The 20,170-nt window shown below is 31.4% G+C and overlaps 3 protein-coding genes across 7 annotated transcripts in view; 2 read left to right on the top strand and 1 right to left on the bottom strand.

The window, feature by feature from the left end:
• Positions 1-20,170, bottom strand: part of LOC132714629 (uncharacterized) — a 41,616-nt gene that overhangs the window by 2,667 nt on the left and 18,779 nt on the right. For 4 of the 5 annotated variants that reach the window (XM_060697527.1, XM_060697525.1, XM_060697526.1 and 1 more), the window contains one exon: positions 6,938-7,101. In XM_060697527.1, the coding sequence (XP_060553510.1) occupies positions 6,938-7,101 (164 nt within the window). Of the gene's footprint in view, positions 1-6,937; positions 7,102-9,311; positions 9,545-20,170 lie in introns of those variants that run through there. The other variant, XM_060697529.1, reaches the window with a different exon arrangement.
• On the top strand, positions 12,698-14,894 carry LOC132714631 (sodium/calcium exchanger regulatory protein 1-like). The gene is made up of 4 exons (XM_060697531.1): positions 12,698-13,009; positions 13,502-13,677; positions 13,981-14,097; positions 14,393-14,894. The coding sequence occupies exons 1-4, from the start codon at positions 12,934-12,936 to the stop codon at positions 14,453-14,455; spliced, it is 432 nt and encodes a 143-aa protein (XP_060553514.1). The 5' UTR covers positions 12,698-12,933; the 3' UTR covers positions 14,456-14,894.
• On the top strand, positions 15,622-18,228 carry LOC132714630 (fatty acid-binding protein, liver-like). The gene is made up of 4 exons (XM_060697530.1): positions 15,622-15,828; positions 16,259-16,431; positions 17,292-17,405; positions 18,065-18,228. The coding sequence occupies exons 1-4, from the start codon at positions 15,756-15,758 to the stop codon at positions 18,134-18,136; spliced, it is 432 nt and encodes a 143-aa protein (XP_060553513.1). The 5' UTR covers positions 15,622-15,755; the 3' UTR covers positions 18,137-18,228.

Raw genomic sequence — 20,170 nt, 5'->3', positions numbered from 1 at the left:
AGTTGATTGGAAATCGTCTTTGCAGCCAGATAACAATGTGGCCATACCACGTGACTTTTCGGGTACGGAACACGCCGATTTTTCACCCGATTCAGGTATGTTTTTTATTCACAACTTATTTATTACTCAACCGATTTTGATGAGATAAGGCGCAGAGTACCCGTAATTATATTAGCTATCAACGGTATATCATAATTCTGAAAACCCCTGAATGGTTTATGAGAACATTCGAGTACAGATTTCTTTTCATAGCCTGGGCCGAGGGGAACGGTACACACTCATTTGTCATAACAAGCAATTTCTAGCAAGTCATATGTTTTTTGACACTATTTCATAGAAAAATACATGTTAAATCTGATATATTTACTATGTCCAATGTATCGAGTGAATGCAGTGATGTTTTAGCATATTTTCATAAAGTTATGTTGAAATGGTACGGAACACACTGTTATTTCAAAAGATACGGTACACACACAATTTCTGTTTCTGTAATTATTCTAAAAAAATATATAATAAAATTTATTTTCAATTATAATGTGAGTGATTATTTTCATAGTTAAACATTTAATTAATTTAAACGAGAACCCAGGGACCTGTTTTTGCAATGTATCATAATGCTTACTTTTAATGTTTATATCTATTTGTGCACTATAATTCAAGAGATTACACTTAACATTTACAACCTCCATGTAATTGTCCTATTTAAAATCACCTAGGGTATGTTCAACACTTCGATCTTCACAGAATCAGGTAGTTGCGCTCTATAGAAAGAAAATGTTGTTATATAATGCTGTGTTTATTGTTGTTTATTGCTGTTTAATGTTGTTTTTTATTTCTTTTAGTTTAAGTGAAGTAAGATATGTCTTTTTGCTTCATCCTGAAAAAATAAAACAAGGTCATGACCTTAATCGCTGAAAAGTATCATTACTTGATAACAATTTATAGATATTTATATTTTGTTAATAATAAGCAAGTCGTTAGGTACAATCTTGCAATATCATGGTCACTTTTAATTAAATCAAATCAAGAAGGCGCTGAATTTGTTTGGGTCTCAGAATGTCAGAAAGGTGAAGGCTGTGAGATTGTAAACCAGTTTGTTTTTGTATAGTGCCACCAATGTTGTTTCTAGTGTCATAACTGTAGTAAATTGGCTATAAGGCTTATTGCAACACTGATATGTAATTCATTGTTTATTTGGCTTAAACAATTAAAAAAAACAACAAAAAAACAAAAAACATGAGTTGCCTTAACTTGGATTTGAACTCAGGACATCTCTCTTCCTAAACGAGCGTGTAACCCCTCGACCACGGGGAAGTTATAAGATAACAGCCTGAAGAAAACCATATCATTCTAAATTAGGGTTTGTAACCCTTATTAATTTCGTTTGACACTGATGTAAATAATCATGGAGCTTAATATTACATGTATATCTGTAAAGAATTACACAATATTTGAAATCTTTGACCAATCGGGAACTACTTTTTCTTCTCCCGAGAAGGCTTGAAAATTAATGCGCCCGTCATTTGACAATCTTAACACAGTGATCCCCCTTATTTTTTCAGCGTTAGAGTACATATAAAGGTAAGTAACCGCTTCCAGGGGTTCGGACTACTTTCTTATTTTGCAAATAAGCATATCAGAGCCTGAAATTTCGCTACCATTATTTGTTTGGTCTGACGACCCAAACAAATAAAAATGTAGTCGCCATTGCTTAAACTTTTAATGTTTAAAGGCATGAAGCTATAAAAAATAACTTTTAATTTATGTTAATAGGTCATTTTTGGTTTGGTTTCACGGCTCATAAAACTGACATTATCATGTGGCGACTTTCGAGTTTTACAAGTGCCCCTTTGGGTATAAATAAAGGAACGAACGGACACCTGAGTAAAACAACCGACATTCTATACGGTAGTAAGAAAACTTTCTCACATAAAAAATCGAAACATCGAAGTCACTTGTGGTCTCGTACCTACTTCATGTAGTATATAAAACAGAACGCAGCCTCAAAAATCCATGATTGACAAAATGGGTATTATTAAATTATCATTTTATTTTTAACACAAACACGCAAGCACACATATCCATGAACTCAAGTGTTAAATGCATCTTGAAATGTCCAAGATAGGCATAATTTTACCAAATTTCCTAACATGTATATCCTTACATGTATATGTAACAAGGGTACCTTGTATAAACTACGTTACGAAACAAGGTTAACTTGTATAAACTACGTTACGATATATAACAGGCCTTGTTCACATATGGGTTCTTCAAATTATCAAATTATTAATTTTGATTGCACGTAAAACTGCGAAATATATTTGTCCATATGTAGATAATTTGATAATTTAGATACATGCAGTTAGTTTGGGACACTGGCATATGATTCATACCAAATATCATGTGGCCGAAAAAAAACTTTAAACTTTCCGTGATTTAAAAAAATCCACTTACATCAAAACCAGCGTTTTTTCTCCAAATTCGATTATTTAAACAAAATTTTGCAAGGAACATATATTTCCAACTTATTCCTAACTTCTTGTTTGTTTATATATTCATACTACGTTTAGACAGTCATTTATATATTCGAACAAACAAATTAAATGAAATAATAATCGCACATAACAGATGTCCATGAATTTCACAATTCGTTTTATAATCCAAAAGAATATACCTAATTGTTTCAAATGAAAATCAAAACAAAACAAAATTTTGAATGACTTCCGTATCCCTCCCTAAAATTTTATCATTTTATAGCCAAGAATTAATTGCTCAACATATAAAATCGAATTTTGCGCAACGTACTCTCAAAATGTTCCTTTATTTTTTTAATAATCTTGTTTACATCAAACTGTAGGCATAATGATACTTTGCAAAACAGGTCCCTGGGTTCTCGTTTAAATTAATAAAATGTATAACTATGAAAAAAATCACTCACATTATAATTTAAATTAATTTTTTTCTATATTTTATTTTAGAATTGTTTCAAAGACAGAAATTGTGTGTGTACCGTATCTTATTAAACAACAGTGTGTTCCGTACCATTTCAACAGAACTTTATGAAAATATGATAAAACATAACTGCATTCACTCGATACATTGGACATAGTAAATATATCAGATTTAACATGTATTTTTCTATGAAATAGTGTCAAAAAACATATGACTTGCTAGAAATCGCCTGTTATGACAAATGAGTGTGTACCGTTCCCCTCGGCCTAGGCTATGAAAAGAAAACTGTACTCGAATGTTCTCAAAAACCATTCAGGGGTTTTCAGAATTTTGATATACCGTGGATAACTGATATAATTACGGGTACTCTGCGCCTTATCTCATCAAAATCGGTTAAGTAATAAATAAGTTATGAATAAAAAACATACCTGAATCGGGTGAAAAATCGGCGTGTTCCGTACCCGAAAAGTCACGTGGTATGGCCACATTGGATAAGGTGTGAAAAATGTCTCGAGATCGAAGGTGTCAAAATAATCGAACGACTTCGACTTATTTGTGATAAATTGCACTAGATTTACTTTATACGGACCACGAAAAAACATCGACACATCGAAAAATTCGACACATAAAATCTCGACTCATAAATAGGCTTTTATAAGTAATATATAGGGAGAAAAATCGGGACTTTCATTTTTTTTCGACACATCGAGAAAATCGACTAATCGAAGTTCGACTCATAGAAGTTCTACTGTATTCCGATATTTTGAATTTCACTCGTATGAAAATATATGAAAAGTTTCATATGTAAATCCGCATGAAAATAACATTTTTCACAAATATCGTCTGCAACATCGTCTACCCTCGTTAACACGTTTGCCCGTTAATGTCCTATAACAATCTGCTAAAGCAGAATATAACGAAAGCTATTTAGCTCTTACAGAGGTTTCATGCAGATCATTAATTCATGTGTGTCGCTTCACAAACATGTCTGATGTTGAATCAAATGGAACAAATGGTGTTGCTAAGCGTTTTGCATCATTTATCCGGCGCTTAAAATGTTTGTTCGTTAATAATGTATGCGTCAAGAACTAATAAATATTTACAACTCTAAGATGACACATTCACTGATCATAAAACAGATAAAATAAACTCCAGAATATCTGATTAAGTTCCTATTATAGCAGCGATGTTTACATATACATGTTTTCTCCGGTTGCTATGGTAACATAATGACATTGTCGCGTAAATTCTCAGAATACCTGATTAAAGTCTACATGATTAAAATCTTTATATTACACAGTATGTATGTCCACTTATTGCCATATGTAAGCTTATCCAATTACATTATACACTTATAATTTCTATTAAATATAAACAAGGTACGGTAACCAAGGAAACCTGCCGCAGACGACAATCAAATCTGTTAGCTTTCCTCCGCTCTTTACATACATTGGTTAATCATTATTCTGTATTTTATAACAGCTATTATATAAATTGCAGTTTAGTAAATCCACGGACAATATCTCTACTTCGTTTTTTTTTCAATATTTAAATTTATTCAGGGTATAGATATAACCATTTGATCTTATTGTGCGATTTAGATGACATTAATGAAAATGTTTTGTTAAATAAGTATTTGGAATAAATAATCAAAGAGAGTGGGGGTTAAAATAGACTCTATTATGTATAATAAATGTGGTAGTCTTAAAAATAAACTATACTTAAGAGATAAGAAATGGTCTTTGCATTTGATAGTTGCTCGACAAAATATACAGGTATTCTTTGCGTAAAAGGGTTTAGCTAAAAAATAAATTTCATTTGTTCATTAATTAATACAACGACAATATTCATACGTTTTACAGACTTTGTTCTATGAATTATATTTAATAATAAAGTGTTTCCAGAATTGGTTAATTGAGATATAAAAGACAGGACAGGACACTGATATTAACTAGACATGGCTTTTTAAAAAGATAAATATAGAATACAGGAACATACAAGACTTATGAAATCATAGCTCTTAATTAAATACTAGTAGGTAAAATTGTTAGTCTGGCCGCCGTTGGTTAACCATTGGCTGCGAGGAAGAATGCTAGACATGTTAACTCTTCGACGCCTTCGACAATAATAACAGGTTTGTAAACTTTTTGACTGCCAGCGACAATTATGAAAAGATTGTTAACTCTGTAACCCCCAGCGACAATTATAACAAGGCCTGTTATCTCTTTGAGCCATGGCTTTCGACCGTCTGCGGTAGTTATGACAGGCCGTTTATCTACTTGACTCCTAGCGACAATGATGCCAGGACTTTTAACACTGACCGCCACAGCGACAATAATGAGAGGCATGTGCCCGCTAGTCTGCAATGTTCAATACTACAACATGAGTAGAATTAAGTAAACCCAGTAGTATAGCATATCAAATGCGGGAACATGCAACAAAAGGTCAGCAAGAAGTAAGCTCATATGGTATATAGCAACAAAATTCATCGCTCGATTGACCACGAATTTGACAGGGATAAAGAACATGACAATTATAGATGTATCATTCCATCATTTGTTTAGATGCCTGTTGATTCAAACAATCAACACGGAAACATATTTTCCCTTGTAAATGTTGAGTTAAATACATGCCTGTGGTGCGTGAAATTAGCAAGAGCCATTTAATCAACGACAACTTCCAGATCAATAAACTTCTCTTCTCATATAAAGCGAACTACTTTATTCTCTTCAGTTTAGCTCTTTGACACAAAAGTTTAAAGGAAATGGTTGTTTTTGATAGCATCTATCCGGAAGTAATAAATTGTTCAAGTTGATTAATTAAAAGTCAAACAAACGGTACTGCAAGGAACCGGGTTTTGTTATTTTTGTGTGACACCTAACAATAAATGCACAAACTTGGCAACTTGACTAGTTTAACAAAATAACATATAAAACCTTTTACGACAAAACATCGGTCATAGAATTGAAAAGTTAAAAGCCAAACAATCGTCCATTTTCAGTTGAAACTAGTCCTAAACGTAAAGTCATTAAGTCTTCCCTTACAATAACATACGCTAAAGCTATATATCCTTGACATATATACCTTTTCTTTGTCACTTTTAACTTTTAAAAGAGCAGTCAAAAACTTAAATATTAAAGTAGTACGCAAATTGGACGGAAGTAGTACGCAAATTGGACGAAAGTAGTAGGCAAATTGGACGGAAGTAGTACGCAAATTGGACGCTTAAGACGCCATCTGACCAAATCACAGACCAAATACTTTGCTATAGGTTTTGCGTTATTTTCTAATCAAAACAATTTTATCGACATTTAAAGTAAAAGTAAGAGATCAATTTCATTGTTCAGTATCGTATATATCATCGTTTCATCGTTTATTTGATAGAATATTTAACCACTCGGACATTCAAGTCTACACGGAGTCTTTGTAATTAAGGCTCCCACGTTTACAATTTTTTGAAAACGTTTACACGATTGCTAAGAACCGAAACGATACCGTTTAAACGGTGGTACCTCTATGTACTATACACATCATGTATTTGAGCCGCCAAATGATGTCTTTCTTTCTATTTTTAATACATGTACAGATAAAGAATGTGAAAGGGCTCATCACAATTGAGTCAGCACACATTTTTTGCATTGTAACCCCTTAATGCTGTGTGGAGGGTTGTAAACACCCATTTTCCGTTTGTTTACTTTGGAATAAACCACTAGAATTGATAAAATACATGATTACAGGCAATGATTAAGAAATTTTGTAAGACAATATAGTCATTTTCGATTAAACGGTAAACAATATCGTAAACGTTTATGAATGAAAAACGAAACGAATCCGTTTAAACGTGTAATCGTGGGGGGGGGCTTATTTGTGATTAGTAATTAAATACGAAGCACAGACACTGATTAATTAAAAGCCTACTCCGTATTGAACTGAATGGTATAATTTGTTAATATTTTCTAGAATCTATGACATCAGTTCTACCCACCTTTCATTGTTTGCTTGAACTGGTTTACATCTTATGTAGCTAGTTTCTAGTTCCTGGTGAGTTAATGGAGGCCATTGTTTTTGTTGAAATGCTTTAAGACTAGCGGCCAACTGGCTACGATAAATCTGGTTTGGGTTCTCTGGATTTGGACGTTGATATAATTTCTGAAAATATATTAATATAATTAATTACACAACTTAAAGTATAAAACATGAAACCATTTATACGTGATCCCATATTAAAGGTCTAGTTAGAAAAGGAAAACGGCGTCTGAAACTTGAAATAATCTCCTTAAAATCTAATGAGCGTCTGTCCAGTTAGGATCAGATAGATCATCTCGATACCTTAAACACTTTCAAAATAATACATGATAATATGATGGTAAAGATAATAAAGTATGATAAAACCGTACTGATTAGATATTAACCATTTAAATATGATTAAGATATGATATATGAATATTTTAACAGTGATGATTAAAGAGATGAAATTCGTGAACAGTTTAATCACATTAAAACATATCCTGAAATAATAGTACCTATTTGTTCCTCTGAAAGAAAGTTAAAAAAAGCCACAACGTAATCATATCACGGAATCCTATACCTAGTCTTGACACGTGTGTTTCGTGCAATGACAAATGAGATAGATAGATTTCAATGACAGATTATTTTATTTAAGAAAGACATAGTATTGTTTCTAAGTTGCTTTATTTAACTGGATTTGAATATCCACATACTAATGGGAAGTTAGTAATCATTTCTATTGAGAATTGTAAAATACGGCAAAAATAGCATTAACTAAAATGAAAACTCAGCATGCTTCATAATAATTCAATATTGTTTGTTTCAATATGTTTCTATTATTTCTAAATGTTTTAATAAAATACATAGCTCTTCTCGCTCAGCTTGTATACCTAAACCTGCACAAAACACTATACACAACAAGCAGAACAACTCAAGACCTTTTCACATTGGCATCCGGTTTATTAACGATATATTCGCCATAGCTTTATGGTATCTTTCTTTTTTAAATAGAGACCCTGTAAACCCCTGTTATAGATAACAAAAGAGTATACATGTATCTGAAAGCTTATCGACAACATTAAATCAAAATTTTAATTTTTAAGTAAATCTTCGACAAAAACTTCTAACTGTGAAGTGTTATTTATAACGTTATAATATTATCAAACGCCGTTGTGTAAACCTTTCAAATAGTATCAAATATTGCATAGAAACGACATAATCTCTTAATTTATAACTCAACAAGTGTTGATTTTATAAAATATGGCAACGTGTGCACTTCAAAACTGCCTGAGAAATTCACTTAAAGAAAAAAAAGCAAACAATCAAATTATAACTTGTAGACAGAATTATCGTATAAACAAAGGATTATACTCGAAAAGGAATATTATAAAATATTTTTACCAGGTTTCTTTAGTTCCAGTGTGTATATAAATTTAGTCTTCAATATAATTTTATCTTTCAAAAACGTACTTGGAGTTCTTACTGCAATGCCATTATTATACACAGAGAGAATGTTATCTTTCTAAACGTAAATGTCTAACCTTCATATTTTTTTTACATTTTGGTTTAAACACGAAGGATCATAACGTTAATCTTTTTAATAGGATTATGCAATAATCTGGTTGATTTCAAGTCATGCAAAGAGATAAAAGTTCAAAAACTACAAGTCATAAAACTATGGCAAGGTTATATATACTCAACTAAGGGCATTTACAACATTCTGTTTCTCAGTTATATATACATGTAACATTATATGAAAAAAAGTAGTTTTTACGCCGGCAATTTATGTCTTAATACATTATAGTACCTTATTTGAACTAGGTTGTGCCACTTACAACTCTTCAATTCAAATGTATCATAAGTCAAATAAATTTTAAAAAATGGTAAACAGAGATCAAGGCTTTGAAGATCAAACCTCAAACGAAGGTTGTGTGTGTATAATTATTCAAGGATTTCTTTTAAAATTCAAATAAGCAATTACTGCATTAAAAAATCAATGTAAATAGAATAATAATCATTATGTTTTACAAAATGCATAAACGTAAATCTGCAAATGTGTACAAAACAAATGATATAAAACGATGTACATGATGTAGTTGTACTTGGTACTTTCTGAGCTTTACACAAAACAGTATAGTACGGTATGAATCCGGTACTATGTTTGACAATATCTGAGCCAAAGTATATCGACATAGAATAGAAAATACTTCACAGAATAGAAAAAAAACTTAACTTCATTACTCATTAATTTTGACGATATTGAAAGAAACACAAAGGAATGTCAAGAATATTGCCAACTGCAAAAATATGTACACGACCGTTATTGGAATGAATGAAAGAAAAAGGTTTACCATTGATAAGCCTGTGATAGGAGGGTCCTCCTCCGGGACAAGTGCTGGTACATATTTAACACTTAGTCTTTTAGTCGGTGGTTTACGTTTGATATGAATTATCTCTTCAAACTCCGCCAAATATCTCAAATGAATAGACCTTTGAGTCATGCTCCGTGTAACAGCAAGAACTGGACCAACGGCGGGATATCCAGTCTCACATCTTGCCATTCTGAATATTATACACGCTTTTCTACGTACTATACCAATCACTTATTGCAATAATCCAATGGTTGAAATGAAAGAAAGCATTCCTCTCAGTTCCATTCCAGTATTAATTTATTGATCATATCATCAATAATTTAAGTGAAACTGTTGCAAATTTTAATCCGACAAATTCAAATATCACTAACCTAGAGAATTCACATAACTTAGCATTTAAATCAGAACTAGAACTAAAAGTATAACATTTTCAAATCAAATGCCATTTTCAACACTTCATTCAACTTCACAAAGGTCAGTGTTACATTCAATTCAACATTACATTTCCCAAGACTTGTTTGATCCGATAGGGTCAATCCCTGTCCAATAATCTCATAAACATGTTAATCTGATTAATCAAAACTTTCTTTGAATATAAAACAAGTATGACTATGTAATAAAGCTATTCCGATCACCAATTATTTAAAAAAATGTATTGAATATGCTGTTTTGTTATGTAGAGAAAGTATAGTAAATAAGTATAAAAAAAAGAGATTAAAAACTAAAACATAAAAAGCGTCACAAAATGCAAAAAAAAAAATATCCTTTCTGTTGTGATTTTGTTCTTATTAAAACATTCCTCTCCTGAACTAATAATCCGTTTTCAAGGATCTTGGTTGCGAGGTTTTGTATAAAGCACTTTTATTTCGAAGCCTATTTATGTTTTTTGTATATGTCAGAAAATTGCCTCGATAGGAATAAAAGAGAGATATTCTTTTCCCATTGATTTTGAATATCCTTTGACAGATAAATTTAATGAAATATAATAATATCTATTGCTGTAATACGGTTGTACCTTTATAAATACATACTTTCAACTAACAACCACCTGATTAATATTTAATAATCAAATATCATTTAAATCAATATTTAGTTTTTATGGTACCAAAGGCGAGTTAATGTTATAAACGACGACCTTATTTCCACGTGAAGAAATACTTAACATTCGCGTGAAATATCCTTGACTGACCAGACCAATTGAAACAAGATAAACACAATGATACAATAGGACGAGAGAGAGGCGCACAGGAAAAGAAACCGAATCAAACAATAACCCGCGTTCTTGCCTTCAATGACGTAACTGATGACACAACAGATTGTTATAAGACAATGAGACGAAGTAACTTTATAAATACATTTTTTTGTATATATATATTTTACAAAGAAACTTGACCTTAAAACTAGCATTGTATTGAGAATTCTTACTAAGTGGTTTCATAAATATGTTTTCTTGAACAAAACAATGATTAATAAAACTTTTACGACCGGTTAAGTGTTCAAAAAATAAAGAAAGCGTCAAAATTCAGGATATACATTCCCTTAATACACAATAAACTAAACGCCTGTTGAATAGATTATTCAGTATACTTTCCTTGTTTAGATTGTGCAGTTATTATAAAAGACGATATGAATATGCCCTTCACAAAGAGATATGCATATTATTTATCTCTCTGAATTAAATTTATTCGTAAATAGAATCTATTGAAAACGTTTGTTAATCTAAGGAAAAATACAGTGAAAACTTTCAACTCGTATTTTGTTTGTATAAATGGATCAATTTATGAAATTGAACCATCAAATCGACAAACATTTTAAATAGTAAAAAGGTGAATTATCTAAAAAAAATGCACTCAAATGCATTATATGATACTATTTATTAATATAATAGACACCCAGGAGAGATGTTTTGCCTACCCATGGAAAACTTGTTTGAAAATCATCAGATAAGGGATAAATGACGCGATAAATATTACCAAACAATAACGCTACAAAAAGGAAGAACCACTTCTCAATATTGAACTAACATGTTGTGACAATATGCAAAGCAATGACAACACAAAATTTAATTCCATATATATCCGTTCCAAGTTTGAAATGATAAACAGAGACGATTCATCAGATATCGATAGAGCACAAGAAAATATATAAGTCTAATCTACAATTGAGAAAGATATTCAAGATTCAGAATGCAACAGAAAAATAATATCCATCAATCTACCGATACCAGTTCAGTTCCATATAAAAGTCACAAAAGCCTTATGCACAGAAAACTCACAAGTGTACTTAAAAGATATTGAACAGAATATAAAAATGCCCATACGCTTAAGTGAAACTAGAGAGTGACTTTACCTTAGATTATGATACTATGAATGATTTACAATCAACTGACTGATCCATATTATGCAAACATAAATCATATTTGCATTTCATTATTTATCCCTCCTTGAAGAACTCCTTAAATTTGATGAATGAAAATGTAAGTAAAACATAAACAAGACCATTTGTTTGACATGAGACGGTTTATAACTTGTAAATATTGAAAAGGAAACTAACGGAGATTGAACTTTTCATATTTAATATCTAAGTCAAACATTTCGAGTTTCTTCATGACATACCAAAGGCACTCGTTAAAAGCGTTTTGATAAACCAAATTGTTTGTCAAAGTAGGTCTTTATTTTTGATTTCTGTTGATTATCACACAACTTAAACTTGACGCTTTATGATACACATTTCATAAATGACACCACTCAGTAAGGTTAATAGGTTAAAATGAGGGTAAAATCGAAACCTTTGAACAACTTGTCCTTAAGTTAGAATGATTAAAGATATGTGACTCAGTCACAGACGATTTGGCTATCTTATTAAATAGTTCAACGATGCAAGACAGTTAAGACAGACAAAAAATCATTCAAAAGATTATGTTAAAATTTTGTTGTAATGCACAAGCATCGAAAATAAAAGCGGTATATTTTGTAGACGATTAAGTTTTCTGTAATAGCAAATGTTTGGTCCAATATTGAGTACACTAAGACAAGACGAAGATTTCCTAAATAAAGCAAAAAACATGCAAACAAGTGATCAATATAACGCCGTATGTATGTCTTCCTTACATACTGTACATATGACATGAAAGTACTTTTTACAATAAAGTTTCCAAAAATAAAACCTTAAACAATTTTTAAAACAAATATTGATTGATAAACTAATTGATAAATTTATTGATGGTTTAAAAATGAAACATGAAAATATGATAGATTAGAAAACAATACAGTTGTAAACATACTAAAGAAATCGATCAAACTATATATGACTTTTCTACCTTACAGTATTATTATACGAACAAACATTAATTCAGTTAATTGCGTGATAATTCTGAGGATGACACCATATAGATTATATAGCAGAAATAATCGCGACCCTGTCAATATCGTATATAGTGACATATAGATAAATTTTGATAATACATAGTTATAGCCCGATATTTTGACCTATCTATCAAACGATCTCTCGGAGTTTTGCCAAATAACATTGGCGTTAGAACGATTTTCTTTAAAGGTATTTTGCTATTGTGTTTTTGAAGCACGTAATCCCGCTGTGAAACATGAAGGAATTAGTTGGAAAATGGAAACTTCAACATGAGAAGACCGACAACTTTGAGGACTACCTGAAAGCTGTAGGTGAGTTGGTTACTCCCCTTGTTGTACATCGATAGATAATTACATACTTAAAGTCGTGTTTTATCAAATGATTTTATAGCATATTATAATGATGAAAATCAGAAACTTATAATTATAACTTGTATGAAAACATGCCTTTAATTGAAAGAGGACACTTATCAAGAGATGAGTGCATATGATATTTAAACATTTTGTAGGTCACCCAGTACACAGGGTTACACAAATCTACGAAAGACCGATACGGACATTTTAGCTTTATAATCTTAAGGATTTTACTATCCGAACTACCAAGAAGCAAGAGAAGAAAATGATGGTTTAGGTAATTGGCCAAATAGTAACGATTTGGTCACTATAATCTTAGACCAAAATTTAAAAGCTTTTGAAAATAGAAATAAAAACCTTTATAGGCATTACGGGCCTTTAACATGTCACAACCGTTTTTATGTACAACTGCATAACTAGATTCTTATTGTAAAGTTCTGTATGTAACAGGAATAAGCTTTGCCTTTCGAAAAATGGGAAAAGCTGTTGTTCCTGTAGAGGAATTTAAACAAGATGACGACGAGAACTGGTCTCTGTGTATATCTGTATCTATTGCACACACCACTCTCAAGTTCAAATTTGGTGAAGAATTTCATGAAACTACTATGGATGGCAGAAAATGCAAGGTATCTTGATTATAGAAGTTAATAAAGTAAACAATATAATTACTTGTTTATTAATTAGGCCCAGATGCTACCGTTGCCTACATCATTGTCAAAATAAACGCTGTTGCAAATGTAAGGCTATTGAAAATCGGTTTCTTTTTCAAAGCATTGCTTATCAAGACGTTAAATGTATGTTTTATGGGGTTTTTTTTAATTATGAATAAAAGGTTAATAATTATTATTATTTGATCTTCTTAATTGTAAGCGATTACTTTGATACATATGTTATATTTAGTTAACTTGTTGACGGACGTCTACTTGCAGACGACATTTACAATAAGTGACGATGGTCATTTGATACAATATCAGAAATCAGTGCATGCAAATATACCCGACACAAGAATAACACGAAAGAAGGTTGATGAAACAACCGTTACCCAGGTAAATATTTCAAACGATGTTTCAGCAACAAGGTCTCAGAACACAACCTTACAGCTCTATATAACATAAAATACTGCTTTAAATTTGTGGGGGCAAGGTTCCTCACATGCTACATTTCTTTATGGATATTTATAGATTGTTAGAAAAAGATCATTTTATTCGTATACATGTTAAAGAACATTATCTATCATATTTCATCACTTATATCAAAACAAAACTAAACTAACTTTGTGCTATACATTATGTAGTACATAATATTTTCCCAGCCAATCTTCATGTTTTTTTTTCTTTTTAGATATATGAGGCCGTTGGAACAAATGTTAAGTCAGTCAGGAAATTCATCCGACAGGAAGCCTAATGTCAAATGAATGAACTTCTTGAAAAAATTAAATGACAATGAAAGTCAAAAGACTATCATTTGTAAATATACTAATAACAGATCAAAAATGTTATCTTTGATTTCTCTAAATGTTGCCATTATCTGCTTTTTAAGATGTTTTTCTTAATTTTGAACAGTCGTAGGTCAGACGGCTTTAATGACAATTTTCTATTCCAAATAGAATATCTTGATGAAGCCAGAATCGAACTACTTTTGTATCTTATTTCAGAGAACTATTCTTAATTATGTTAAAGATGACAGAATGGTGAACTTAAGTTCTGATCTGTCCATTTCATAACATTAGTATAGTAATGCCAATCTTATGCATATAAATATATTACGAAAACTGTATATACATGTATTACTCTTCAAACGTTGCAAAATATGTATATTTATACAAACACTGAAACAGGTCCGAATAAAATATATGAAAATAAAAACGTGTGTCCATGTTAGTTAAATCTCAAATCCATTAGCAAATAGAGTAAAGAATCAATGTCATTTTAAAATAATTATTACATTAGAAGTAAGTTTAAGGTATACTTTGTTAAATATTGTCGTCAATGTAAAAGACGGGAAATAAATCTCGAAATGAACTAACACTGCTTTAACATTGAAGAGAACACAGATATGTGGTATTGGTAGAATATATCAAATTTTAGATTCTTAGAACTTGTCATGTTACAAAGGCTTCTTTCGTATTGCTAATGTCTATCTTTACATTGAAGAGACCAATGCAATGCCATATCGCTAGAATATATGTATAGTCTTAGAACTTGTCATGTTACAAAGGCTTCTTTCGTATTGCTAATGTATATCTTTTCATTGAAGAGACCAATGCAATGCCATATCGCTAGAATATATCTATAGTCTTAGAACTTGTCATGATACAAAGGCTTCTTTCATATTGTTTTTCTTATGTCTACCTTTGAAGATACTTAAACAACCTCTGATATTACAATGACAAGCAATTACATATCAAAATTTCAAAGCTATTTCACAGAAACACAGCAATATAATTAAACCAAGCTTTACCCTCTACACATGTTAAAGCTATTAAAATTAAAGTAATAATCGGTGTTATGGGGCCAAGTTATCTTACGGCCTATTAAGTTTGTACTTTGAAACATACACTGAGCTATCTACAGTTAGTCAACAAACCCCTATCAGGCACACATTTACTCAGTCGATTGCCACGCAGATAATTGTGACTTGGGGCAGTAATTTAAGGTGAAACTTTCTTGTTGGATAAATCAATCGTCTAGGCAGTAACTGAACAATGGCAAAGTTGTTGGGGTATTGGAAATTAGAGGCTTCTGACGAAAATTGGGACGAATATATGAAGGCGATGGGTATGTTCTTTATTTATTACGTAACTTATTCCCGGCATATGTTTTGGAATTTAATGTTATGCAATTTCTTTGCGTTAAAGTTCTACATTAATGAGGTATCATAGAAATTATTTTCAAGTATTTCAAACGATATTCATTAAGTTAGTTTGGATAACTTTTACTTCAGATTACTTAAAAAGGTTTACTACTAACATTTTTCTGTTACTTGGAGAAAGGCAAAATTGTGACCTATTACTCGCTTCACGACTAACCTTTTGTTAAACATTGATAATTGGCTTTTAATAGTTCCTTCGTGTTAGTTCATCTTTAACTACTAGTATCCACATTCACATAATTCCACTGACACGTTACTTGTATAAGTATGTTTTAAAAAACGACGATGATTAATTTTATGTAACTTCTTGGCTGGCATATTTTCATTTTTAATCAGGTGTGAATTTCGCACTAAGACAAGTGGGCAAACGAGTTTCATCCTATGAAGAAATTAAGGAGGTCGACGGCGAGTGGACACTAGATATTACATCAACTTTTAAAAATGCTCACCTAAAATTCAAACTGGGTGAAGAGTTTAATGAGAAGACGATGGATGGAAGGGATGTTAAAGTATGCAATTAATTTTGTCAGAGTTTATTCATATTAAATGATAATTAGCTAAGTAAAACAAGTTAGTCTGGTAAAACATATTTTTGTATCATCGCGAAACAACACTTCATTGACATAGTTACTACATTTTTAAGTATTATATGTTAATATAAGGCTTGCTTAATAGTCAAGAAATATAAAAGGATAAGGATGATAATAAAGGTTATCCGTATACAGGCGATACATGTAACAATCATCGCGTGCTATCATGATAGTTTTCTTTTTTGGTTTGGTTTTAAGTAAAACCGGCACTATCAAGGTCATGGCGACTATAGATCCAGTTTTATTGCTGGGTGAAGGACTGAGGTGTCCCTGCATGTTTTTGTTCAGACATGGGCGCGCAACATAGTTGAACAATCCTCTGACCTTCATTAGGTTAGCTCGACAGCTTCGTCACATGAATGAATACAAATTCGTTTAGTTTTCATGATAAATCTGCTATACGTTTTTGAGTGTTGAGAAATTCGTTTAGTTTTCATGATAAATCTGCTATACGTTTTTGAGTGTTGAGAAATTCGTTTAGTTTTCATGATAAATCTGCTATACGTTTTTGAGTGTTGAGCTTTTCTTCGTTATCTTTTATCTTTATACGAGCGAAACTTAAAAGGCATGATACGAGACAATGTATAGACTAATTTTCTCATGGTCAAAAGAAGATCTCGCATTACTTCCCCTGACGATCTGATTTTAAATATTGTGTTATATGAATGTATGGTTTATCTTGAAGTACTATTAAGTAATAAATGGTACATGTTGAACCTTGCTATGTTAAGATATATCGCATTGGCCTCATAATTAACATATTGTATCGGACATTTCAGTCAGTATTCAACGTTGAGGACGACAAGTTAGTCCACTATCAGAAATCTACAGCCGTGGGAATTCCAGACTCTGTTATTACAAGGGAGAGAATTGATGACGATACTATGACAATAGTACGTATTTTAAAGGGAACTTTATATGAAAGTAAAAAAATAAAATAACACTCTCATTATGATTGTAGCAAGATCCAGATCAAATTTTCAAAACAGTTTCAGGAACATGAAAATTGCTTGGTGTCTGAAAAGTCAGAGTGAAAGCAAGTAAAAGCTGAAAGTTAACGATATTTTCGGATTTCTCCGGATATTATCTTGCATTTATAGGTCTATATGTTTATTATTTCTTTTGAAATAAAATTAGTATTTACGTTTAGAATTCACTTGTATATACTTCGTCATACATGTACACTTGTATGGGTATTTATAATTTAATCAATTAATGTTGTATGAAAAAGTAGAACATCATTATTTGAACTTTTAAACGTGCAAGTGTACTTTAAATTCTTGAGTATTATACAGTGTTATCAAATATTCAAATAAAGGGAAGGTAGTCCATGGTTTCAGGTATAACAAATAAACTTTAGTGTCTTTTTATTAATTTTACACAAGGTGAACGATCATTAGGATAGAATCTTTATTATTATCAAAATATTCAGATGTTGATAGATTGATTAAAAGTATTTATGAGGTAATTAATGTTCATAATATAGTTTTGATGCATTCCATTCTTACACATTGTTTCCTATGTACCATGTTAATTTCTTTTCCTTTTTCAGACACTTGAGGCTATCGGAAAGAACATAAAGACCGTAAGAAAATTCTCGAAGCAAGTGAAAGCTGCAAGTTAACGCTGTGTTCGGATATCTCCGGATATTATCATGCATTTATATAATTATGTTTATTATTTGTTTTGAAATAAATTTAGTATTGACATTTGGAATACACTTGTATGTAACTTCTATCCCTCAGTTTATAAACATGCCATAAAGTCTAAACATTGAAACGGGTGCTATAAATCATTGACGATGATCAAAGAAAAGGCACAAGAACTATTGCAAAAATGTCGATATATTTTACAATATACTTTAAACTTATCTTAACTTTAGTTATTTACGACGGTTTCAAAGCTAAGAAAGTATTATGTTATTCTAATAGATATATGGACATAAAAATTCCTATTACTTTCTGTGTTACCCCTTACAGGCTATCAAAGATATCACACTAAGAACCTTGTATGAATTTAAACTGAAATAATAATCAAATAGGCCTGCACTGGATGGCAAAAGATAAAAAAGTTTTTAGTCACGTATTTTCAAATATTTTGATGATTATTTATTATAACTTTCATTGATTGATGTATGAAGAAATGAGGAATGTACAAGATTAAAAAAAATCAGCACTTATAGTTCAATAACCAAAACTAAATACGAATGTCATAATCTTAAAATTTTCTTACGGCTTACGTCATTCGAGTGAACAAAGTCAATTAAATTGCGTAATAAAAATAATGCTACAATACTTTATTGTATTATTTAATGGTAGCAGCGGGTGTGTGGTGTTTAGGTGGGAACTACATTGTTTTAATACATTACTAGGTTCACAAACGATCGATTTAAGACGTTTACGATAAGCTACACTGAATAAACTTATACATAAGTTATCCAAACATGGCATGATAAGGTCGGACCGGGTCGAATAAAAGATAAAATCCGTAAATTGTTACAGGGCATAATGACTTTGTAAAATTAATAAAGTGCAATATTTTTTTTTCAAAATTAGGTAGGTAAACACTGCATTTGTGTTACTGTTTTAATAATATACTATTACACAATCAAAGTAATGTCGGCCAATCAAATTAAAACTACCCATTGTGCTATTGTGTATTTCGTAAACCGAAATTATTCCTGCTGAAACAACAATTTAATTGATAAAAACGGCATAAAATCGTCGTGATAATTACTTCAAAGACTCACAACATATGAATAATAGCCGGTAATATTGACCTAAAAGAACTTACAAGTTTTCTAGAACGACGTCGTCGTTTCCTCCGTTTCCTGGGTGTGACCGGGGGGCATGGTACCGGGCAAAAAAATGCCGTCGGCTGGAGGGGTTCCAGATGCATGTGTGATGTATAAAAATGAGGTTGTAGGTCGGAATAAATGTACATTGATTATATTAGTCCTCGTGTATATTAATATATAATCTATGTAAACAGTTACTTCCTAAAAATCATACCATCTTTACAACATTGTTCGTGGAGGAACACAAAAAATATGCATGAACACTACATTAGCTTTAGAACACTGCGGTATTTCCATACTGAACAGTTCCATATACAGATCAATTAACGTTCATCTCTATCCCAGAAATGTTAATGAATTTTCCGACATAACATATAGTCCATAGTAACTGTTGTAATGCATTCTTTAATTTCCTGTGAACGGGCTTTATCGCCGGCATCTTTTTCAATTTTTCTCACCCGAGTTTATTGTGTGCGGGTAATCCATAGTTTGATTAACGTGTCAACAAAGCAACTGACTTCCCCTATCTCTCAATAAGTGGTAACATCAATGTGTAATAAATTTCCACTTTAATCCGCCTATGACATGATTATTATTGTACTGAATTCACATTTCACATTTCCGTCCGAAATTGAACCCTTTAATTTAAAACGAGGTAAATGTGGTTCACCAGCTCTTGTTATAATTCCCTTAATTACAGCATTCCATTCATTTTTTGTTTTTGTTATTTACTCCTAGTGTGTATTGCATTTTCACTTAAGATTGCTTTTTGTTATCAATCTTGTATACAAGGTTTCTAGTTGATATTTGAGTTCATTCGTTTATACCGCTTTCCTTCGAGACACTTGTAACAATAATCCT

This window comes from Ruditapes philippinarum, unplaced genomic scaffold (genome assembly GCF_026571515.1).
Source record: "Ruditapes philippinarum isolate M1 unplaced genomic scaffold, ASM2657151v2 ctg2424_1_1_1_1, whole genome shotgun sequence".
Lineage (NCBI taxonomy): Eukaryota > Metazoa > Mollusca > Bivalvia > Venerida > Veneridae > Ruditapes > Ruditapes philippinarum.
The sequence above is the reverse complement of the archived record's forward strand: the minus strand, read 5'-3'. Positions and strand labels throughout refer to the sequence as shown.